The following is a 25093-nucleotide window of genomic DNA, read 5'->3' as shown; positions in this document are numbered from 1 at the left end:
ATTGTACTGCTGTTAGCCATATTACGTTTGTGAAAATTCTCAGTATTTTTTTTATTTCATCCCATGTACCACAAAGGCAAATCCATAGAGACTATCAGAATCAAATTCAAAATAATGACGTGGATTTTGAAAGACCAAAAGGCTATCATCATCCTTGTGGTTCCTATGAAGATGATGAGTACCATTATTACATTGAACCCCGGCGTTCGCCACGGCGACGATTGCTTCCACCTACACCTACAGGTGAATAATTTCCATGACCAGATAAAGATTACTTTTTTTGTGCCATATTTGAATGTGAAATAAACAACACTTCTTCATTTATTCATTGCAAATTGACAAGACAATATTGCAAAAGAATAAGTTTTAAAAATGTACCTTTTGTAAATATTTTATTGAACCCAATTGCCTACATATATGGTAAACTGACTGCTAAGAAGTAATTATTTTTTCTAGAATGTGCAAGATACTAAACAAAATGATTATATATTTAGAAGCTATTTACTTCTTTCATACATAATGAATGATTTCAAACCAGGAAAGGGAGTTCTCACATGTCAGTTTTTAATCTGTTGTTAATTGGGAACAAAATGATATTATGATTAGGTCATTGGAATGTGAATATAACAGAATTATCTGCTCCTTTTATTAATCGGGCTTAAGCAACAATATGCACTCAATGGCCACTTTATTATGTACGCATGTACACCTGCTCATTAATGCAAATACCTAATCAGCCAATCATGTGGCAGCAACTCAATGCATAAAAGCATGCAGACATGGTCAAGAGGTTCAGTTGTTGTTCGGACCAAACATCACAATGGGGAAGAAATGTGATCTAAGTGACTTTGACTGTAGCTTGTTGGTGCCAGATGGGGTGGTTTGAGTATCGCAGAAAGAGCTGATCTCCTGGGATTTTCACACACAACGGTCAATAGAGTTTACAGATAATGGTGCAAAAAACAAAAAACATACAATGAGCAGCAACTCTGTAGGTGAATATGCCCTGTTAATGAGAGAGGTCAGATTAGAATGGCCAGACTGATTCGAGGTGACAGGAAGGTGACAGTAACACAAATAACCAAGCGTTACAACACATGACAGCATCTGTGAACACACAACGTGCCTCCTGTACCTAACAAGGTGGCCACTGAGTTACTTTTGGCATATTTATTTTTGTTTGAAAAATACTTTGAGTGGTTTATATAATCAGTCTATTTAATAATTACTGTCATCTGATTTTTCACTGAAAACCTACAAGCTCCTCAGATGTTGTTCTTGTTGTTTAAGTGTTGTACTAAATGTGCTGGAAGTTTGCAGCCAATTTGGTGTAGCAAAAAAAAAAGCCTGCTTCCTCACAAAGTTTAGTGGTAACGTTCATAAAGAAAACTCCAGTATTAATGGGTGCTTATCTCAATGCAAGCACATTGAACTGCAGTACAAGTATCCCGTATTGGCAATGTGTGAAGTCTAACATAGAAACAACTTCTTATGGTGGGTCACTGTGGTTTACAGTATAAATATTGAGCAAGAAATTAAACAAAACAATGCTCATAGGTAATAAGTTTTTGACTGAGATTGGACAAAGATTGTCCAGAGACAGTCTGGTTTCAGAAAGAATTTCTGGAGATACAACGTTGTGTCAGGAAGACTAAATAGTGCAGGCTAAATAATATATGTGGTGAATGATTAGTTTTCCACTCCAGTACATTAGGGTGCAATGGCAAATGATCATGATAGAAACCAGAGGTGAGAGATCCTTTCTGGGTAAGACATCTCAGACCAAATTCTGAACTAGCTGAAGCTTTTGAAGAGTGAGGTGGGAGTTGGTATAGGGTATGGCTTCAGCAACACATATTTGAAAATTTCATCATGGAGGTATTGTAGATATTAATAAATATCAGCAGGATTTAGATGCAAGTGTAAAAGCCCAGTGTGCCATAACTTAAAGGTGACAGCCTCATTAAAAGAACTGAGCCAAAGAACTCAGCTCATGATTTGAGCGTTGTTCAGTCTGTGCAGTTCACTTCAGATTAATGAAGTCAAATTTGATAAAGATCTAAAAGAACAAATGACGTTTTATAATCTGGATAAAAGTATCCAAAATGATCATCTTTTTTAATTTCATAAATCGTTAATCATTTACATTTAACAAATCATTTACATTTGTTTTCACAGCAAATCGGAGACCATCCTTCAATTTTGAGTGTCTACGCAGGCAAAGTAGTCAGGATGATATCTCCCTGTCCCCTATATTTCAACAGCGTACGGCTCTGCCACTACATTTAATGCAACATCAGGTGAATCTTCTGTGCATTTCTTGATGTCTAACATAAACAAAATCACACTGGATATAAATAATAATTTAACAAATCGTGTTTTTCAAATGATTAAGTACATTGACAAAAATAAATTGAATTCTGCGCACAATATTTTTCCAAAATATCACAAAGCTGAAAAAATTAAAAATGGTGAGTGGCTAAGTCACACCGGGTAACGACATCACAAGTGTAATTAATTTATCATGGGTTTCCTGTGATGTTTGGACCTGATATGACCACTACCACTACTTTTTTCTGATAACTTTCTAACTAATTACTGATAAAGGGTGTGTGTGTGTGTGTGTGTGCGTGCGCGCGCGCACATAAGCTCTTCGAGTGAATATGATAATACGTCCCTGATCTGATAACTTGCCTATTGTTCATTCGTGGTGAAATGGCAGCAAACATCAGTGTAACGCACACAAAATACTGGAGAAACTCAGTAAGTCATACAGCATCTCTGCAGGGAAATAGACGGCTGATGTTTTGGGCTCAGACCCTTCATCAGTCCTGATACTTTTTCTCTACAGATGAGCAGAAAATAAACCTCAAACACGAGGAAATCGGCAGATACTGGAAATTCAAGCAACCCACATAAAAAATGCTGGTGAACGCAGCAGGCCAGGCAGCATTTATAGGAAGAGGTACAGTCGACGTTTCGGGCCGAGAGCCTTCGTCAGGAGTAACATCATCTAGTGGTCATCTTTAAGGACTACTTCCACTTAAGTCAAGACCCTGATGAAGGGTCTCGGCCCGAAACGTAGAAAATGAATCTGATTTATTTTGTTATCTCTGTCTTGTTGTGCCTAGTTGGATGGTGGCAGAAAAAATTATTAATTTGGTTACTGGACCTTGATATTATATTATTTTACATTTTATTTTATTTATAGATACAGTGTGGATTAGGCCCTGCTGTGCTGCCCAGCAACCCCCCTATTTAGCACCAAGCTAATCACAGGACAATTTAGAATAACCAGTTACTGTAATTGTGACCACTTTGAGCTGTGGGAGGTTACCAGAGCACCCAGAGGAAACCCTTGCGTTCACAGGGAGAACATATAAATACCTTTCAATGTCACAATTCAACCCCGAACTCTGAGCTGTAATAGCATTGCGCTAACCACTGCACTACCATGGTGCCCTTTTTCTTTATAAACTTGCAGTCATTCATTAGGAACAGTTCTGGAATAAGGCCCATCTTGCATTAAGTAACAGTTTGAAATTTGATGTGACATTCAATACTTGAAGTCTTTGTTTGATTAATAGGACTGAATGTTACAATCCCTAAAGTTTCTGCACTGCACTTGACTTGAGTGGAAGTAGTTCTTAAAGATGACCACTAGATGATGTTACTACCATTACGACACATCTCCAGTTGTGTACCTCGACATCACTGGGTGTTTCGGCCTTTTATCAGGAGACACTGTCAGCCGAGGCAGGCCCACCACAGGCTGATCAGACCTGAGTGTGTGTCACATGGTTAGTCCCCAGATGGTCACTTGGCAGCCCAGACAGCATCCCTTCTTTTCAGCCACAGCCAGTGACTGCTGATTTCGGCGGCATTAGCAAGTGCTTTGATTGCCTTCCTATGGGCCTGCCCTCTGACTCCTACTTCCCTCAGCAGCCTTACGGTGGAACTGGCTACAAAGCCCCTGAACCCCACCTCAACTGGGTACACTTTTACATTCCAGCCTCGCTCCTTTGCTTCAACTGCAAGATTGGCATATCGCAGCCTTTTCCATTCGTAAGCCTCATCCACAGCATCCTCCCAGGGGATCATCAGCTCAATGATAAAGACAGGAGTTGGACCAAAGGACCAGGTCAGGCCGCAGGTTGGTCATTGCAAGTTCAGATGGGAAGGTAAGTTTCTGGCCTAAATCAACACGCAATTCCCAGTCCCTGACTGCGCTCAATGGGCATGAGTCATGAGGCAAGGGGTTAGCCCCCGGTTTCTCTCCTTTCCGGATGAAGGATGATGGGACCGTTGTCTGGGCATTGAGAGGCCTGGCATTGGTGGTCACTCTCTTACACTCAAGTTCAGGTGCCAAACACCTCAGCACTTGGTTGTGTCGCCAGGTGTATCTGCCTTGTATTAGGCTGGTCTTGCAACTAACCAGGATGTGCTTGAGGGATGCCGGAACTGCGCACGGAGGACAGGCTGGATCCTCTCCCAGCCAAAGATTTAGGTTTGTAGGAGAGGGCAGGACATCAGGTGTTGCTCTGATGATGGAGCTCAATCTGTTTGACTCCATGCTCCACAGCTCACTCCATGTGATTTTCCTCCTCTCAACACCCTCCCACCTCATCCAGCAGCCTTGCTTGGCTTGGGACATTGCTTTGGCACATCTGGCTGCTGCTTCTTGGTGGCGCACCTCCTCTACCACCAGGTGCCGGCGTTCAGTTGTAGTAGCCTTTTACCAGGTAGGTTTCATCACTCCAAGACCAAAGCCTCCTCTGCCCTGTTGGACATAGCCCACTAAGCCCCAGTGTCGGAGGGTGGCTTCTGCGTCCAGTACTGCTGAGGCTGGGGTCCATTTCTTCCCCGTTGCTAGAGCAGGAGCAACGCCTCTTACGATTTGGTCCCGAGATTTTTTGAGTGTCATTTCCAGCCTTGCTTTGGCACATTTGTATTCTTCCACTAGGCCAGAAATTGGCATAGAAAGGGCTCTGTTCCCGTAAAGTCCTATGGGGCTAAGGCATCTTGGTAGCCCAAGCCACTTCCTCACATGTGAGCTTACCAGCCTCTCCAGCTGATTTGCATGAGACATAGTGACCTCATAGATAGTAATTGGCCATATAAGTCGGGACAGCAATCCAAACTGAAAGCACCAAAGCTTCAACCTCCCTGGGAGAGCCATGTTGTTGATTAGCTTGAAGCCACTGTTTGTATCCTGCCTTAGTTGTTCCACTTGCTCTGTGTCTCTGAGGTCTGCGTGGTGCCAATGTCCTTGGCTTTTGGTGGGCTTCTCCAGGACAGTTGGTATTGGCTCAGCGTTGATACAAAACCTTATGTCGGTGAGCCGGCCTTTGACAATTGAGATACTGTGAGACTTACTGGGTTTGATCTCCATTTGTGCCCATTTGATGTTTCCCTGGAGTTTATCCAGCAGGTGTTTGTTGCCTGCTTTTGTTGATGTTATTTTGGTCATGTCATCCATGTACGCCTTGATTCGAGGAAAACGCAGCCCATTCTTCAAGCGTTTCCCTTCGATCACCCATTGTGATGCTCGGATAATGAGCTCCATTGCCATGATAAATGCCAGAGGAGAGATGGTACAGCCCGCCAATATGCCTGTCTCAAGGTGCTGCCATGTGGAGGTGTTATCTTGTGTTGTGTCACAGAACTGCAGATCCTGTAAGTACGTTTTGACCAGCTTTGTGATGCCCTCTGGAACCTGGAAACAGTTGAAAGCTGCCCACAGAGACTCCTGAGGCACCAACCCAAAAGCATTGGCAAGATTTAGGACGACCACGTGCACGTCTTTCTTTTCTTTCTTCGCAGTTTGTATCTGGTGCCAGATGACATTTGCGTGTTCCAGACATCCTGGGAAACCACACATTCCTGCTTTCTGCACTGATGTGTCGATGAAGCTGTTGCTCTGCAAAAAAGCTGAGAGTATTTGAGCCACGACACCAAAGAAGATCTTTCCTTCCACATTCAGGAGACTGATCTGGCGGAACTGACTGATTGTTGAGAAATTCTTCTCTTTGGAACTTAGTATCCCTCCCACCCTTCATCATGCCTTAGGTATAATTCCTTTCCCCCATGCCACCTTCATTAGATTCCAGAGGTATTTCAGAACGCCGAGGGTGTTCTGTATAGACGCCATTGGGCCCTGGAGCTGATGCTGATCTTGCTCGTTTATCTTTATTTTCCACCTCCCTCCATGTAGGGGGCCTTACGTCCATCTGGTGCTCAGGTGGGTGGATTGGTGGCATGTCATTTGGAATGGTGACTGGCTCATGCCTTTGGCTATCAGAGTGGGTCTTCCTCAGGTGCTCCTCCAGTTCCCTCACAGGTACTCTAAAGACCCCACTCTTCTTGTCAAAAAGGCTTTTGACGAACTTGTAAGGGTCTCTGTAAAAGCTTGCCCTCGCCCGTTCTTTCCTCTTATTTTGTTTTCTCAAGCTTTCTGCTCTTTGCAGCTTTGTCAAGCGCTGCTTTATTTCTGCTTGTAATACCTCGAGTCCTTTCCTTTCTCCTTCTGTGGATTTCCTCCACTGTTTCCTTTTCTTCACCAGTCTTTCAATTTCCTGCTGTCTCCTAGACTTAGGCTGGACTGAAGGTTCCTTCTGTGCCCTCTGTTTTTTCACTCCAAGTCTCCCTACCTTATAGCTGTATATGGTGTCTCCCCACTTCTCCAGTTTTCTTTCCACACTTCCCTTCAGTCCTTCTAGAAGATGGACTGGGTCTGTGTTGATGATCTCCCACTCATTCTTCTGGCAGGATTTAGGCCACAAGATTTGGGGCTTCCATCCTTTCATCTTCCTTTCTGCTGCTGGCCATGGCTGGTTGGGCTCTGGACTCGTGTCCATTGGTGGATCTGTGCTTGGCTGAGCTTTGCCTGGGGTGCTGATACCCTGTGGACTGTGGTGTTTGTCCTGCCACTGGGCTTCACTTGACTGATTTGATCTACCTCTTAGAAGGTAATAGTCAATGAGAGGCCCCTCGCTGAGCTGCCTCGGGCACTTTTTCCTGCCCCGGTGGATCTTAAGCCCCTTCTCTGATGTTATCTTTGTCCAGCCACAGATGCAGCATTGTAGTTTGTTTGCATGCTTTTGTTGTTGTTATTGTGGTCATGTCATCCATGTACGCCCCGACTGGAGGAAGATGCAGCCCATTCTTCAAGCGTTTCCTGCCGACCACCCATTGTGATGCTCGGATAATGAGCTCCATTTACAATAACCAGTTACTGTAATTGTGACCACTTTGAGCTGTGGGAGGTTACCAGAGCACCCAGAGGAAACCCTTGCGTTCACAGGGAGAACATATAAATACCTTTCAATGTCACAATTCAACCCCGAACTCTGAGCTGTAATAGCGTTGCGCTAACCACTGCACTACCATGGTGCCCTTTTTCTTTATAAACTTGCAGTCATTCATTAGGAACAGTTCTGGAATAAGGCCCATCTTGCATTAAATAACAGTTTGAAATTTGATGTGACATTCAATACTTGAAGTCTTTGTTTGGAACTATAATGCATCTCAAAGGGAAGGGGAGATAAGCTACTTAAATTCTAAACATAAGAAATTCTGCAAATGCTAGAAATCTTCAGCACTGTACACAAAATCCTGGAGGAACTCGACAGGTCAGATGGCATGTCTGGAGGGAATAAATAATCGGCGTTTTGGGCCAAGACCTTCATCAGGACACTACTCTGATGAAAATTTACTGCTCTGAAACTTCACCTGTTTCTCTCTTCCCACAGATGCTGCCCAACTTGCTGTTAGTTTTCATAATTTTCTGTTTTATTCTAAATTTAGTTGGTTTGTGGAGTAATTATGAAGTTTGCAGATCTGCACAATTCATTTTTTCCCATGTGAACAAACAGGTTATGGCTGTGGCAGGAATGGACTCATACAAAAGTAGGAGGCTCTCACCAGCACGATCAACACGTTCCTGGGCAACACCTCCAGCTACACCACCCAGCAAAGAGCGCTCACCTTACTACACACCCCTGATCCGCGTAGATCGTGTTGATTCCAGGGAAAATATGAATGGTAGCTTTCGCTCAATGAACAGAAGCTCTTGGTATACAGAAGATGATGACATTCCATATAAAACATATACTCCAACAAAGTTAGCCGTCCCAAATAGCTTCCTACAACGGTACCACGAAAAACGAGGAAGCGCAGACAGCCTGGTGGAAGCTGTAAGTATCAGAAACTTTTTGTGTGATGGTAGAGTTTCAGCAACAATGATAAACTGGATGTGAAGTCGCACAAGGTACTCTATGTGCCTAATCGACCTTAATAAAAGGCAATGAAGCCTGCTGCTATATTTTGTTAATTTCATCCTTTCACCATTGCTCTCTAAAGGACAATGTCCAGCGTTTACATTGATTTAAAACATTGAGTCATTAGCAGCGGTCTGCATTACTAAATTACAATCAATCAACATTACAAATGATTTAAGTAGAAAGAACTAGAATATATTGTTTTACTTCTTAACACAACCTTTTCCTGATATAGTTATGACAAAAATGTTTAAAAGCATACAAGATGCTTTCGTATTTTGAGTTTTTGAGCTGCATGGTACAAATTGCAGCTATTTAAATAACTCCCTGTGCACAAAAATTGGTAATAATTTTTAAAGGGTAATGTATGGTTGACAGCTTGGAGAAAGGTCTCTGCCAAAGGAGGTGTAAGGCACTCCTTTCCTCTGCTAGCCTGCAGGTCACTCTGTAAAACCTGCTTATTCTCCTCTCTCCCCCCCCCACACCCCCCAGATCAGGGTCACATGAGGCCATAAGAGCAGGTGGTAGATGGTCGTTTGAGTAGCTGGTGCATATCACAAGTCCTGGGTATGCATCGCAGACGATCTCAGAAGAGTATTGATAATGGCTGGAGTCACCCAGAAGATCACTGCCCAGAAGAGGGCAATCGCAAGCCTTTTCTGTAGAAAATTTGCCAAGAATAAACATGGTCATGAGACCATGATCGCCTACGTCATACAACATGGCACATAATTACGATGATAATGTGGTTACTTTCAGGTTAGGATAGGGAAACTGCTGTCAAGGTAATTTGGTTTTACTTTTCATGTTTAAAAACTATAAATATCTAAGCAGCAAGGTTAATTGAAAATACTTAAAAATAATTAGAGGATTAAACTAAGGTAAAATAACTTGTCTTCCCCCTTACTTCCTAATCTGCAACCCTGGAAGCCCCATTGAAATCAGTGGATTTCCAGTGCTGCCCTAGAAGATCCATGTGCTAGTTCCCTGTAGAACGCTTGGGCATCCCAGCAGTACTGGGGTCTAATGCTCTACGTGGGGTCCCAGCAATAGACAGTAGAGACTATTCTACTGCCAATATCTTACTGCATATATCTAGCATAACTGTGGTTGATTATCAATGGACCTACTCTAACCACAGACCACAGTCTTTCAAGACAGGCAGTAAGAGATTTATTAATACAGGTTAAGGGCAGAGGATAGAATTGAGTTAGAAGATGACCCAAGAACTGCTCTAAGAGCTGATAGCCCACTCTTCTTCATTACAACAGAGTATTTTCTTGTCTGAATTACTAATTATTCAAATCCCCTCATAAGTGTCTGTATATCTCTTATTTTTAATCTGGGGGCTATTAAAATACACTAGAAAAGAAAATCACAACAGAAGTGCTTGCTTTAATTACTATTTTTAAATCAAATTTTTCATGATGCTAGTAAGTATTGCTTTCTGTTTTAAAGGTTCTAATATCAGAAGGTCTTGGGCGTTATGCAAGAGATCCCAAATTTGTTTCAGTTACAAAACATGAACTTGCAGATGCCTGTGACATGACAATTGATGAAATGGAAAGTGCAGCAAGCAGTTTATTAAATGGCGGTCTTCACAACGGAACTACTGGAGATCTACTTTCCATTAAAAATAGGCGTGACTATGAGCTACAGGACTATGGCTTTGGATACAGTGATGAGGAACCAGACACTGGTATCTATGAAGAGGACCTAGGAGATGAAATGATATGCATCACTACTTTATAGCATTTGGTATGGAATAATCATTTATACAAAAATTAAGGAAGTGCCTCATAGTCAAGAAATTCTTATGGCACTAACTAGGTCAGGTAACCAATAGAGTGACTTCCATGTGATTCTGCACTCTTATAAGTAAAAGTCCTAATTGGTGACAATCTGATCAAATAACCTCTATTTTGTTCTCAAGTACAGCAGTATGATCTGATGATAATGTGGTCAAATAGAAGAGGTATGAGCCAATCAACAAACTGGCATGCACAGACAAACTGAGGACCAAGGAGAAAATTGTAAGATGAAGCCATAATTTAATCATACAAGGCTAGAGGCATTCTCAGTCAAAGCAACGTGCACCCTTTTGTTTGGAAGGAAGAAGTATATTATTTCTATAGTGATGCTTGTAGTTAAAAGGAAAATATTATAAAGGTGATGACAATCAAATATGACATGTTGTTACCTCAGAAATACATTTGGACTTTTGGCTGGGAGCAAGTGATGGCATATCAAAATATTTAAAATTATAAAACATATCTTCTGATTTTCAGAAATATGAACCATTCTGAAGTTTTTTAACATTCTGCAGCAAATCTCAAAGTATTATTTTTCATGGGCAAAAATTGCAGTTTTTTTCACCTTAACTATTTTATTGTGAGTTTACCAAGGATACATCTCTTTTTTTTTTGTCTTTTTACATCAGCTATGGAGGGAACTTAATCTTCTGCCAACTAAGAGACTTTATGAGCAGATTACACTGGAAATATGAAAGATATTCATTTTCTTTGTAAGGTTAATTTGAAGCTTATAAACTGCTTTTCTTGCAAAATAAACAAACTGTACATGGTTGTAACATATAACAAATTTGTATTTGTAAAGAGATGTTCTATATTTTGTAATCCTGGTACTGTAAAAGATAAGCAGCAATATTTATGGTTCAAATTTATCATCACAAATTCTATAGATTCTTGTTATTTTTAATAGAAGTACAAATTCATAAGTAATTGTACTGATAGAGCTGCCTTTTCTTTGTGTATGATTCAAGATTAATTTCAGAGTTTTGAGCTAAGTCTGGAGCCAAAGGGAAAAAAATGACTTTGGCAAACAGTTTTTAAATTAAAATAAAATATAAACCTAACTTTACACAGGATATGCAAAGATAATTTATTTGCACTCTTACTTGGAATTATAAATATTTAAAAATATTATTCTTGGTACGTTTTTCATCCTTTCTAAATCACTTGTAGTAATTAGCAATTGTCACTGCCTGACCCATTTACTGAAAACTACATTGCTGTTCTGAAGCAAAATCATTTTGAGTAAGTTTCAGTTGAATCAGACAAGGGATTCTTCAAAAAGAAATCATAGTGGTTTCAGTAAAACAATCTGATTTTTGCATATCTTGTATACAATTTCTCATGACATCAATAGCTTATAATGGGGCTGCAGAGAATGAGGTGGGCTAAATGTTTTTGTAATTACCAGCATTTGCAATATTTTGCTGAGAACTACAAATGCATGCAACTGAAGGGTCAAGTTCCTGTAGTAATGATTCTTCAAATGAGGTATTATCAACATGTGCATCAGTATTTTATGCTTTTAATTTAACCAAATGTGTTCATTTGCACACGTTTTCCATTGCAGAAACTATGCCATGGAGCAGGTCTTTCTTAATTAACTGAAGACACTTTTTTCAATGTACATTTTCAGATGCTTTTTTATGTATTTTAAATAATGGCCTGTTCAGTTGCAGGTACATTACTAGCAGCGGCCACTAGAATCTTTTAAACTGTACACATTTTAAACACTTGTGTATATTCTACTACTAATAAACAAAAACAAGATGTTTTACCTCAGTCAGGGATAAATAGGGTTTTAAATAGTTTTTATTCCATCCCCAAGGAGGGTGTTCTTGATCTTCAGTTCACTGATTATGGCAATCTATGATTGCATAACTGTTTCCTTCTGTTCAACCTTCATGACTACTTTTATATGAAATAAGCCTTTTGTGTAGTACAGTATTTGTATATTCAGTTTATAAGGTTGTACTATTTTGTGATTGTATGTATGGTACCATAAGCTCTGTAGCCGTATTTTCCATTCTACCATACCAGTGTGCTGGAAATGTACATAAAAATAGTGTATATTTCTGTAAGTTGAAACTATTCAAACCAGAGTAAAATTTAGTTGATTTCTCACTAGACAAGCCAGAACAGTTATTATTATTAAAATAATGGGCAAAACAAGAAATTTCTCTAGTTGACCTTTAATCCCGACTTTTTATTCCTGCTGTACTTCCATAGTAGATACTATAAACTAACTTTTCACAAAAATGCAAGTCAGCATTTCATGACTGGATTACAGTTCCTGTAAATTTTGTTTTCAGTTATCTTGTACAGCCTATTGTTGTTCGAATGTGCCTGCCACATTTAAAATTCTTTAAGATATCTGTTGTTGCTGCCCAACTCAATTTAGAGCATGTACAAACCAAACATATTTGTCTTAATGAATAAAAAGAATGTATGGGCTAAGACATTACCTTATCCTGTACATAATAAACAAGTCTCCCAGAAAATGACTATATATATTCGAAACTGGTATAAATTAGATGGTGTTTTGGATTAGTGTGGTTGTATTTTGTTTTTTTTTGACATAGGCCTAGAATGATTACTCCAGGTCTGCTGGATGTGCATGATTAAAAACTCCATTCTGACTCAGTTGCTTTCTACTTATCAGCTTTGTTGCTAACTGATGGCCTTAAAGGTAACAACCAAGCCTGGTACAACGAAGTGAGACACAATTTTTACCTAAATTCTATGTCAAATTTCAGTAGACTTCTTAAATGTGCACATCTAGATTGTTTACCAATTTCAGTCAAGTACCTTAGACCACTGAAAATTCTCAGCCAACTATAATGTTAAATTTAGAAGCCTGAATGCAAATTTATGAAAAGACCAGTTTTCTTCATGTATTTTAAATAATGGCCTGTTTGTCACTGCATTGCTTCCATGAAAAGGACCTTTAATGTTCTAAACCATTTTTCATGAAGCAAAGCCACCTCCAAAATGGATATGGGTCATAGTGTCAGTTTTAAAGACTGTTATAAAGAAAAATAAAAGATTCAGAGTTAAAGAGTTCAGTTGGTGATGGCATAAGTATCAAGAGAAAAAGTTGAGAAGCTTCCGCATCCATAGTTGGAGGAAGATAGAGATTACAGGGTGGTGTATGAATTTGCAGAGTCTTTGCGAGATTAGACTACGGAGGAGTATGAAAACAAGAATGAAGAATTTACAATAAAGGTTCTGATTAGTTTTGAGCCAAATAATTTGAGGGACTATATTGGGTGATAGGATTCAATGGGTCTACTTCAAGTTAAGGTTTCAATGTTTTTGCAGGAGAGGAGTTACTACCACAGTAAAGGAATGATTATCACATCAACTTACAAAGGTGATTAGAAGAAAAGTCAGGTGGTTAGTTATAAAATAGGATAGAGGGAGTGGGACTTTGATAAGAGGTGGTACAACAGAGAAACTAGATTTCAAGCAGGGGAAACATTTAAAAATAGCTTATCCCACTAAGGAAGAAGAGTCAGCTGAATGATCACACTTTAAGTGACATTAATGTTTACAGGTCACTCTGAGGGTGGAGGACAAAGGCAGAGCAGAGTGGTTTCAGAGGAGGTTAGCACAGAGATTAACTGTGATTATTTTGGGTTCTTAGGATGATCCTGGAAAAGGCATTTAACAATTTGCAGAGTCTGTTTCAGTGGTGCATCTAAAACTGATGAGGGATGACTTGTCCAGTTTTCTGTCATAAATGTTCAAATTTCTTCCCCTCATAAAAGACATACTACTGAGGAGAATAACAAACAGAACAACAACATTTTCATGTTAGAAACAGAACAATGTTACCTAGTGGAGGTCTAGCAACATCATTACCTGCCTATGGGACAAAGCCCTTGAATAGACAGCATACTCATCCATTCATATCCCACTAGATGTCAAACTCATCAGTTAAAAGACGTTTGTTTTTCCCTCTCCATCAACCAGCAAGGAAAAATTGTCTCAGAATTTGCCTTTTGGAGCCTGAATATTCCACCTCTGTTGTGTAGTTATCAGTGGTTCAGAAATCCATCATTTCAACAGATGACCCCAAACCACTCCGCTTGTATTGCAGATATCCATTATGCCATTCACAATAAAAAGAAACTTAGAAGAATACTTTGATATGCATTTTTAAAAATCTTTCCAATCACTTTATTTGCCAAACAATACTAGCAGTTGAAAACATCTACAAAGACAAATTTAAAACGTTTTTAATGTTGTCTATTTCTATCTTGAGTTCAAAGTTATTGCAGACAGGCTACATAGTATGTGCATTCAATATTACTTGGAAAAAAATGTAACTTTAAAAAAGAAACAGTTTAGCTGTGTATAACTCATAATTAAATCTTATTTCAAGACACTTAAAGCAGAAAGATGGTTATATGCAATATTATGGCTCAGTCTTTTTAGATGTGTGAGTATTACAAGTCAGCCTCAATTTTGACTCAAGCCATAATAATAATAATAAATGAATGAATAATCTATTCAGGAATAATACCCAATTAAACTATAAATTAAATTAACTTGGTCCGAGTCCAACCATAATCATGACACCAGACACAAAAGAATCAAAAACGAGTAAATTTAATTCTTGATTTAACCATGATTTAAAGAAAAACATGAAGGATACAAAACTAGATTCAAAATGTTAACTACTTTGTATCCAATAGTTTATTTACAATTATTCAGATTTTGCTCATTTACATTGTACAAAATCTATTTTTTTGAAATGGGAACATAAAGTATGAAGAAAGTAGTCTTATCGTGTGGCATGCTTTATTTTAAATCAAGTGCCTAGGATCTGGGTTTAAAAAAAGGAACATCCTTGTCACATAGTGCTGGACGTCCCCTGATTATGTCAGCAGCCTTCTCTGCCAACATAATTGTAGGTGAATTTAAGTTACCACTTACAATACTGGGCATTATAGAAGAATCCACAACCCGTAAATTCTCTAACCCTATAACTCTCGTTTCTGGGTCGACCACTGCCATAGGATCTGAAGGTTGTCCCATTTTACAGGTGCAGGATGGATGGTAGGCACTATCAGCTTTCTCTCTCACAAAAGCATCAATTTCCTTGTCTGTCTGCACATGGCTGCCAGGAGCAATTTCTGGACCACGGAACTTATCAAAGGCCTTTTGGGCAAAAATCTCTCTGCTTAACTTCACTGACTGGCAGAGTTCCCATACGTCAGTTTCTGCAAAATGAATAATTAAGGAATACAAAAGTTAGATCTATAAGTAATTTAGTGAAAATGTACAAAGTATACATATGGCAAAATCCACATTTCATGATTAATAAGTGCAGAATTCTATAACTTTCATCATATAATTCAAAATGCACGCTAGTTTTATGTTGAAAATTTAGAAGCCACACAATATGGGAGTCACACAAGAGATGAGAGGCATTCTCAAAGAACATTGACTCTTAAATCATGCCTCACTAGCAAATATATTTATTGAATTGGGCACACAAGATGAATCTTTATAACTGATACAAAATATTACCTGTAGACAAGTAGTTTGGTTCAATAATTGGGTGTTCTTTAGGATTTGCATTCTTGAGCTTCAACCAGCCCACACTTGTGGGCCTCATTGGACCCACATGTACCTAACAAAAGTTACAGAATTTAAAGTAAATTTTAATGAAAATTCATATATCACCATACACTACACTAAGATTCACTTTCTTGCAAGCATTCACAGTAGAACAAAGAATTGCCAACCAAACCAATGAAAAACAAAGACTGACGATTAATGTGTAAAAGAAGACAAACAGAAAAAACAAATAATAATAAGTAAGTAAGTAAATCCTCCAAGAGGCCTTTAACCTTGTCATGCTTTGGAGGTTTGCATGCCTCAGTGACCCGGAGAACTAAGTTGTCAGGACCTTATGCTTTGGTTCTTGGTAGGGTCACCCATGCCAAACAGGTCAAAGGGTAGAGGCCAGACTGAGAGAGATCCACTGGTTTTCCCGGTTTGGGGTTTCAGCTCAGGGCTGACAACCTGACTGCTCAAGCAAAACTATTACGGAAACAGCAAAGAATAAAATAAACCTTCAATTGCTGCCCTAAACACCAGCGGTGTAATGGGCAGTGAGTAAAATAATATTGAGAACATGAGGTATAGAGAACGTGAAAGTGAATCCTTAGGTTGTGAAATCAGTCCGGTGTTGAGGTGAATGAAGTTATTCACACTGGTTCAGGAACCTGATGGTTGTAGGGTAATAACTGTTCCCAAATCTGGTGGTGTGGGACCGAAGGAAGGAGGTACAGGAGCCTATGTTACATCTACTACAGTAACGGATTTACCAGTTACAACTTACCCATCATTCTGTCTGTTAAGGTGTGATCTACAGCCTGCACCAAAGGCTAAAATAAACTTGGAACAGTAAAAAAAAACAGAACACTGGAAGAACACAATGGGTCAAGTAGCATCTATAAAAGCTGAAGGTACACTTTGATATTTCATGTCACGACCCTGCCTCAGTCACAGAGGCCTCTTCTTGACCCACTGAGTTCTTAGTGTATTGTTTTTCTGAGTTCATCTGCAGTCTCCTTTATCTTCATGCTAAAGTAAACTTAGAACAGTATCTATCTATACATTTAAAACAAGAATTTACAAAGCCGGTCTTGAGGTAGAAAATAGATTCTCAAAAAATATATTCTTAACAATCACTGTCAGCTCCAGCTTTTATAATAAACTGCACCTAACCTTTTTGCACAAATGCACTTGGGTGATATGGATGAAACAATGGCATGTGGCATGCAGGTTGAAGTTATTCCAAAGGTACACTGCTCTTCCAGTGAGGTTTCAGAACAGGTCCCAGTAGATAATAAACACAAGAAGGTCTGCAGATGCTGATAGTCCAAAGCAACACACAAAATGCTGGAGGAACTCTGGTCAGGCAGCATCTATGGAGATGAATAAACAGTTGACATTTCGGGCCAACACCTTTTTTACGTTGACTGTTTATTCATTTATGCCTGAACTGCTGAGTTCCTCCGGCATTTTGTGTGTGTTGTTCCCAGTAAATAATAGTCACGTCTCATACACAATGCTCTAATGTTTTTACGTCCATCTCTCAGAACAGTAGGAAGTCTGCCAAGCTCTTACATAATGTAGTAGTGCCGGATAACACTTCCAATCAATCCAATTTTCAGAACACTCTTAAATAAAGAACTACTAAATGGGGTCATGAACTTTCAAAAGGTACTGTATTCACAATGATTCATTTGTGACTTGATTTTATTTTCCTAATTAGTTTTCTGAATGGTGAATTTCCTGAGGGCATTTCAGAGAAACAGCACACTTGACACAATTCCTTCTAGATTTATCCAATATGGTATCTGATATCAACCTAATTGACTCACATAATAATCTTAATAAACTTGCAATTATCACCACCTTGGTTTAATCTTAACCTTCATCTCTTGCATTTAATCATTCGTCTCAGTAAACATTTCAAATCAGTGTATCCAATTACTGTCAATACCAACAGCTTAAGGTTCAAACAATTGAAATGAAAACAATATACTCTCACTCAATTTTGCTTAATACCATACATGAAGTTATTCTACGTTGGCCTATACTGATTTTTACTGAGAGCTCAAAATGAGAAAACCATGCCAGACTATGTGCAGCCTGATGATAAAATTGAGAATGAAGTTGCCAAAAATGTTTAAGTTTTCCAGACAATGATTAGTCCCTTACATTACGAAGAAACACATACTTTTCAATAAAGGCCCTTACAGAAAGATTGAATAAAAGATAAACTTCATTTGAATTAACTGGCACTATTTCTTCTAAAGTGAAAAAAATTGTTTGTCTCACTGTGAGGATTTAAACATCTGAAGCAACCTTCCAAAGTATCCAAATCTTTCTAGTCATAGAGCACTACAGCACATAAACAGGCTCTTTGGCCCATGCTGACCTGTTTTGCCACTTCTTCCTAGCTACTCACACCAGGACCAAAGCCTTCCGTTACCCTCTCATCCATGTACCAAGCCAAACTTCTCTTAAAAGTTTCAGTTGAAGAGGCATCCGTCACTTCCACAGGTAACTTATTGCATATTTGTTCACCTTTCTGAGTGAAGACAATTCCCCCTCAGGTTCCCTTTAAATATTTCACCTTTCACCCTAAACCTATGACCTCTGATACCAGTCCCACCAACTTGAGGGGAAAATGCTTACCGATACCCCTTAAAAATTTGTATAGTTCTATAAGAGCTCCTCTTAATTCTCCTACGCTCCAGGGAATAAAGTCCTAATCCATTCAGCCTTTCTCTGTAACTCGGATCAAGTCCTGAAAGCATATTTGTAAATTTTCTCTTCACTCTTTCAAGCTTATCGGCATCTTTCCTATAAGTAGGTGACCAGAACTGTACTCAATAGTCAAAATTCGGCACCAGCTATGTCTGATAAAACTTCAACATAACATCTCAATTGCTGGTACTCAGTGCTCTGATTTATGAAGGCCAATGTGCCAAAAGCTTTCTTTACAACCCTATCTACCTGTGACACCACTTTCGATTATGGGTCTGTATCTACAGAACACCTTTGTAAACACAATTAATGACATCTTCTGACATCTAACAAATTAAAATAGAACAAAAAACACTTTTTCTTTAACTTTGGGTCAATTTTTAGGTCTTGCTTGGCCAATGGGTTTTTGAATGCCACCATCAACGTGTTCTTGTGATAGAACTGCTGAACTCAGAGTATGATTCTAAAGAAATATTCTTAGGAATTCAATCAAAAAATTTAAGACATCTTTCAAAGTTGGAGATCATCAGGACACTTACAGGATTTAACACACATACACCAGGGTGAGATTTGCCTCACCTCTTGTCACCTTCTCAATTTAAAACTGTAAGGTTGGAAAACGATGGATGTGCCCACCACTGAAGAGGTCAGATGCAAACAAATCACAACCATGGCTGTCCAGGCACATGACCCAAGGTCACTGAGTATGTTCAGATGAAATTCAACAGTATCTGAATGGCCATTACAATGTATTAACTCATTACAGTACTTGCTGTAAACATGAATGGGTGTAATTTATTAACTGAAACAGAGGTTGGCAGCTGAGAGAAGATTAACCATGGGGTAACCTTTAACCTTATTCCTATGCTCCTCCAGTGAAAGAAGGTAAAACCATAGTTTCAGATTATCATAACCTTGCCAATTTTCCCTTTGTACTCAGTAAAGTGGTGCATCACACAATTTGAAGGCATCACAAAGTGCTTTAGAGCTAAAGGTACAGTCGCTGATGTGATAATCACAAGAGAGTCTTCCAATGCTCGAAATCCAGAGCAACACATGCAAACTCAGCAGGTCAAACAGCTAAACAGTCGTCGTTTCGGGGCAAGGCACTTCATCAGGACTGGAAAGGAACAGGGGGAAGATGCCAGAATAAAAAGGCTGGGGGAGGGGAAGAAGAACAAGCTATAATGTGATAGGTGAAGTCATTTGGGTGGGGGAAAGATGGATGAAGTAAAAAGCTGGAGGTAATAGGTGGAAAAGGCAATGGGCTGGAGAAGAAGGAATCTAATACGAGGAGATTAGATGACAGGAGATAGGAAAGGAAAAGAGGCACCAGGAGAAAGTAATAGGCAGTTGAGGAGGAGAAGTAAAGGGGGGCACTATTCCCTCTAAGTTTCACAAGTGTGTGGTTGTGCACTAACTGCAATGCTCCCGTGCACATAGCCTTTGTTGCCACACAGTTGGAATCTTCTTCTACATAATGTTAATATAAAATGCTGTGCAGTTTTCAGGCAGTGTAAAAATTTCCTGCTCAGAACAATGGTTGGTCCGCACAGCTGTTAATAAAACTAGAGGGAAAGTTTGGGGGGGGGGGGGAGGTCAGATTGGGGAGATTAAGAGGGAAGGGGGGAGGAGAATAAATTACCAGAAGTTGCAGAAATCAATGTTCATGCCATCTGAACCCACTTTATTCTGCTCATCACAAACTAGAAAAAAGAATACTGCCCCCAATAGGACTTTTCTCTGTTGTTTTAACAGCCTGCCATGTAAACTTTCTCAAAGAAGTACCTTGGACTCTAATGCAGTTCAACCAAAGGAAAATGGAAGATAAATGAAAGCACTTGCTTAGCAGAGCCAAGAGTACAGCAATTTGAAATTGTTTACAACCCAGGTATATTTCTACTGATAACTGCTGAAGTCAGAAGTCTTCGTAAAATGATGGACAGCATTTTGTCAGAATTGTTTCTCAAGCATTCTTTCACTTCCCTTATCTACAAATTTGCAGATTTATTTATTTATAAATCTGCGGAAGAACACGCAGAGACAATAAGTATTTATTTGCTACTTTATCTACTTTCTCCAACAGAAGAGCTAAAGCTACACAGACAATTCTGATTGTTATCAGAATTGATATTATGGTGGTTTAACTGTAACCTCCAAATTTGGACCAAATAAGGCAAATTTTGCAAAATGTAAAGGGTATCTGAATAGCTGATCTTCCTCTTAACATCCTATCACAAATAGTATTGCTGCTGTGCCCACATTTTATGAAAGCTACGGAAATTATCCCTTCCAAGATCTCCTGGCTAACTCAGGGTGCACACTTTAACAGGAGGGTCTGAGGGTAGGGATGCTCACTAATGAGGGTCTGAGGGGAGGGGTGTCACTGCCAGGAGGGTCAGACGGGAGGGGTGTCACTACCAGGAGGGTCAGAGGACAGGGCAATGGGCCACCAACAACCGCTTAGAGCAGTTCATTTGCTCATTTTCTGAGCAAGGTGTAATTTTTTAAAAAAGCAGTAGCATTCAATGTTTCTGCAGTTATTTCAGGTGGAACACAGAGTGGGAATTAAAAGTCAAGATGTAGCAGGATAGGTAACCGCCAGGGAAAGGATTTTGTGCATTCGGTTCATTGACTGAAATGGGGCATAGAAGGGGGTCCCAAGGATTAAGTAGTCACTGAGTGATGTGCATGTCACAGTCCAGCATTGTGTATGAGCAGGTGTGCTCCCAGGGTAATGAGGTCATAGAAACAGAAAATAGGTGCAGGAGTAGGCCATTCGGCCCTTCGAGCCAGCACCGCCATTCAGTACAATCATGGCTGATCATCCAACTCAGAACCCTGTACCTGCCTTCTCTCCATACCCCCGATCCCTTTAGCCACAAGGGCCATATCTAACTCCCTCTTAAGTATAGCCAATGAACTGGCCTCAAGTGTTTCCTGTGGCAGAGAATTCCACAGATTCACCACTCTCTGTGTGAAGAAGTTTTTCCTCATCTCGGTCCTAAAAGGCTTCCCCTTTATCCTCAAACCGTGACCCCTCGTTCTGGACTTCCCCAACATCGGGAACAATCTTCCTGCATCAAGCCTGTCCAATCCCTTTAGAATTTTATACGTTTCAATTAGATCTCCCCCTCAATCTTCTAAATTCCAAAGAGTATAAGCCTAGTCGATCCAGTCTTTCATCATATGAAAGTCCTGCCATCCCAGGAATCAATCTGGTGAACCTTCTTTGTACTCCCTCTATGGCAAGAATGTCTTTCTTCCGATTAGGGGACCAAAACTGCACACAATACTCCAGGTGTGGTCTCACCAAGGCCTTGCACAACTACAGTAGTACCTCCCTGCTCCTGTACTCCAATCCTCTTGCTATGAATGCCAGCATACCATTCGCCTTTTTCACCGCAGTCCTGTCGTAGGCGCCCAGCAACCCCCAAAGGAGGTGCAGCACAGAGACTGAACTACTGCCAGGGACAAGAGGCAATCCTTACCTCCACAATCTACACCCCAGGCACACGGTGCAACATCACCCTTCCACCTCCCCGAGGGCAAGGGCCCAGGCACAATGACGCACAAATCTACTGTGCCTTTTGCCACAGATGTCACATCAAGATTGCAAGGGTGCTGGCAGGAAGAGCCTAGTCAAGTTTTCAGGTCAGCACAAAATCACCCTGGATCAAATGCAACACGGTAATCATCTTTGATGTTGCTGCAATAGAAAATTAATATATTTTCTGTTGCTTAACACTGGGAAAACAGTTGCAGAGGATCCCCTAGGCATGCATTTGCACTGAAGTTCAATTCAGTGTACAATGCTTTCATGTTAAGAACTAAACCAGGTGAACTGTGCGTTGAAAACAGCCGCTTAGCGTCATTGTGAAACCCTCGCTAAGAGAATGCAAGGTACTTGATACAGATATTATGAAAGAACAGTCTTTCATGATCACAGCAGTAAAATAAATCAATCAACTGAAGACTTAATCGGTCAAAATAGATATTATTCCTTAAACTTTTCCCACCAACTCCGCAATCAAAAACAGAAATCTGGAACTGGACAGCAAAAAGAAAGCCAATCTTGGCTTCCAAAAATAAGAGAGATCTAATTAACTGCACTAATTGATTTATATCATGAAGAACACAGGACATGTGTTACTAACGTTGCAGGAGCTCAAGGTAACCTGAGAAAAGACCGCACACACATCAGATTGAAGACAAACAGTTCATTGGACAAAAAAATAGTTGGAAAAAAACCTAAAATTATTGCCTTCATGAAATAAAACAAACCATTCAAAAAGTTTGCACAATTTTCCTGGGTACCAAACAAAATGTAACCATTCCAACAACTATTAAGCTTCATTGTGTGTTACAATTTACTTCTTTATCAGTGATGTATTAAAATTACAGATAAAAGGAAATAAAGAAAAGTCCATGTTTTGTTATGGTGAAGTATCACAATTTATCACGGTTATTTGAATTTAAATTTTAATCAAAATAATTCTCATTCCGTATGGTAAAAACTCCTAATTACATTAGTTAACATGGCGAATGTGAGAAACCTCTGTCAAATCCATTGTGATCCGAAGATACAAACCAGGGTTCCTCAGCCCAGGATCCATGGACCCCCTGCTTAATGAATGCTCTTGGTCCATGACATAAAAAGGTTGGGAACCTTCGATACAAAATAAAGCTCTTATTTATATTTCTGAGTAGCTTTAGCAGTGATTACTTCTGTTGAGCGCTTTTGAGCGGTTAAGAAGCCTTGCATGCTGGCACACAACAGCCTCACCTGGTAAGCCTCAGTGTAAGGTGTGACTCTCCCGTGGTCAATCACCAGCGACGGCAGAAAATGGAACTGGATATCAGGATGGCTTACTCCAGGATGACTCCTGATAAACCCACCAGTTTCCAAGTGAGCAGTCGCTCCCTCACCTGAAGAAATGAAAATATTCTACATTAAGTTAATTTATTTTTTTTAGAGTCGTGGAGTTATACGGAACAGAAACAGCTTCCTCAGCCCGACTCGTCCATGCCGACCAAGTTACAGCATGGAGGATCGCAGCATAGACGCAGGCCCTTCAACCCAACTCATCCACGTCGACCATGTGTTGCCAACATGAGCTGATCACACTTGCCTGTGTTTGGCCTATATCCCTCTACCAGGGATTCCCAAAGTTTTTTATGCCATGGACCGCTATCATTAACTGAGGGGTCCGTAGACCCCAGGCTGGGAAACACTGCTCTAAACTTTTCCTTTCTACGTACCCCTCTCAATGTACTTTAAACATTGCAATTGTACTCTCCTCTACTACTTCCTTTACCACCTCATTCAACATACCCACCACCCTTTGTGTGAAGAACTTGTCCCTTGGGTCCTCTTTAAATCTTTGCTCACTCACCTTAATCCCAGTTTAACACTCCTCTACCCTGGGAAAATGAGTGTAATCATCCACCTTATCTATGACCCTGTAAGGTCACCCCTCAGCATTCTACACTCCGGGAAAAGCAGCCTATCTAGTCTCCCCTTTTTGCATAAGCTTTATATAGTAACAAAAAAAAAACTAGTTCTTATTTCAAGCAGCAATAAAACTCCAATAATCTGGCACTCTCAGGATTTAGATGGTGCCAGACTTGAGGATTGTCTGGATGATCATTTTTATTTGGAAAGAAATAAAGATTTACGTTTAGAACTGAGACCATTCATTCACCAGGACACATCCTGATGAAGGATCTCAGCCCAAATGTCGGCTTTATTCCTTTCCATAGATGCTGCCTGACCAGCTGAGCTCTTCCAGCATTTTGTGTGTGGTGCTCTGAATTTCCAGCAATTGCAGATTTTGTGTTTATTTATTTTTACTTTTACTCATTCTACATGTTGCATGGTAGTGTCAGTGAGCTAGGATGAGTTTAAAGGGAGAGGGTAACTAAGCCCCGATGAGTTAAAAGTAAGTGGGAAATACGACCGGCTGAGCTTCAGCTCATCAAGTTCCTGACCTGATCTTGTTTCCTAGCCAGACAGACCAGTCCCCACGGCAACACACTGTTGGATTGTGATGTTTTTGATCTGAGGTTCTTCCAAGTCAAGAATGAGGCAAAAAACTCGTTGCTTCTGGTCGTTTTCATTAAATGCTGAGAGAACGAAGGAATTAGGAAAGGGGAATAGCAAAAGCAGAGCCTAGCAGTGAGGAGAAGGTGAAGACGAAGACGGAACGAGGTCAATCTGATGTGGTCTGGTCTTCTCATACCAATCTGCTAAATAGCAGTAAACTCTATCGGTGGAATCAAACAATAAGATAGTCCCCATTCAGGTCACCGAAACCAAGAAACTTCCAGAAGAAGTACAGTTGGACTGTAACCACTAGGAAACACACTGAACAATTACACAGACATTGATAACTTTATATAAAAAAACAAAACCAAGCAGAAGAAAGTAAAACTATAAGGAAAATAACAATTATAGATTCTAATCCAACAAGATACTGGCAGCAGCTATAGAGGGGGATAAATAGTCGACATTTTGGGCTGGAACCCTTCAGGAAGGGGCAGAAGCCAGGTGGGTGGGTGGGGGAGAAGTACAAGATGGTAGTTGCTAGGTGGGGGGGGGAGAGATGATGTGAGAAGCTGGGGTGAGAGGTGGAGGTAAAGGGCTGAAGGAGCAGCAATCTCATTGGAGAGGACAATGGAGCCTGCCTTCTGGGCACTGTGACCCCA

At 40.1% G+C, this 25093-nt stretch overlaps 2 protein-coding genes across 2 annotated transcripts in view; one reads left to right on the top strand and one right to left on the bottom strand.

Moving 5' to 3' along the window:
* The window catches only part of LOC134356872 (voltage-dependent L-type calcium channel subunit alpha-1D-like), a 395212-nt gene extending 382632 nt beyond the window's left edge, over window positions 1-12580 (top strand). Inside the window, exons 47-50 of the mRNA XM_063068094.1 lie at window positions 77-243; window positions 2179-2300; window positions 7875-8195; window positions 9738-12580. Coding sequence (XP_062924164.1) covers window positions 77-243; window positions 2179-2300; window positions 7875-8195; window positions 9738-10031 — 904 coding nt within the window. The 3' untranslated portion in view covers window positions 10032-12580. The remainder of the gene's footprint in view (window positions 1-76; window positions 244-2178; window positions 2301-7874; window positions 8196-9737) is intronic.
* A 1658-nt stretch (window positions 12581-14238) lies between these two features.
* Window positions 14239-25093, bottom strand: part of chdh (choline dehydrogenase) — a 53045-nt gene continuing 42190 nt past the window's right edge. Inside the window, exons 7-9 of the mRNA XM_063068093.1 lie at window positions 23172-23314; window positions 15629-15731; window positions 14239-15318 (exon numbers count right to left, since the gene is read on the bottom strand). Coding sequence (XP_062924163.1) covers window positions 14915-15318; window positions 15629-15731; window positions 23172-23314 — 650 coding nt within the window. The 3' untranslated portion in view covers window positions 14239-14914. The remainder of the gene's footprint in view (window positions 15319-15628; window positions 15732-23171; window positions 23315-25093) is intronic.

This window comes from Mobula hypostoma, chromosome 15, assembly GCF_963921235.1.
Source record: "Mobula hypostoma chromosome 15, sMobHyp1.1, whole genome shotgun sequence".
Taxonomy (NCBI): Eukaryota; Metazoa; Chordata; class Chondrichthyes; order Myliobatiformes; family Myliobatidae; genus Mobula; species Mobula hypostoma.
Note: the sequence above shows the minus strand (reverse complement) of the source record. Positions and strands in the feature narration are given on the sequence as shown.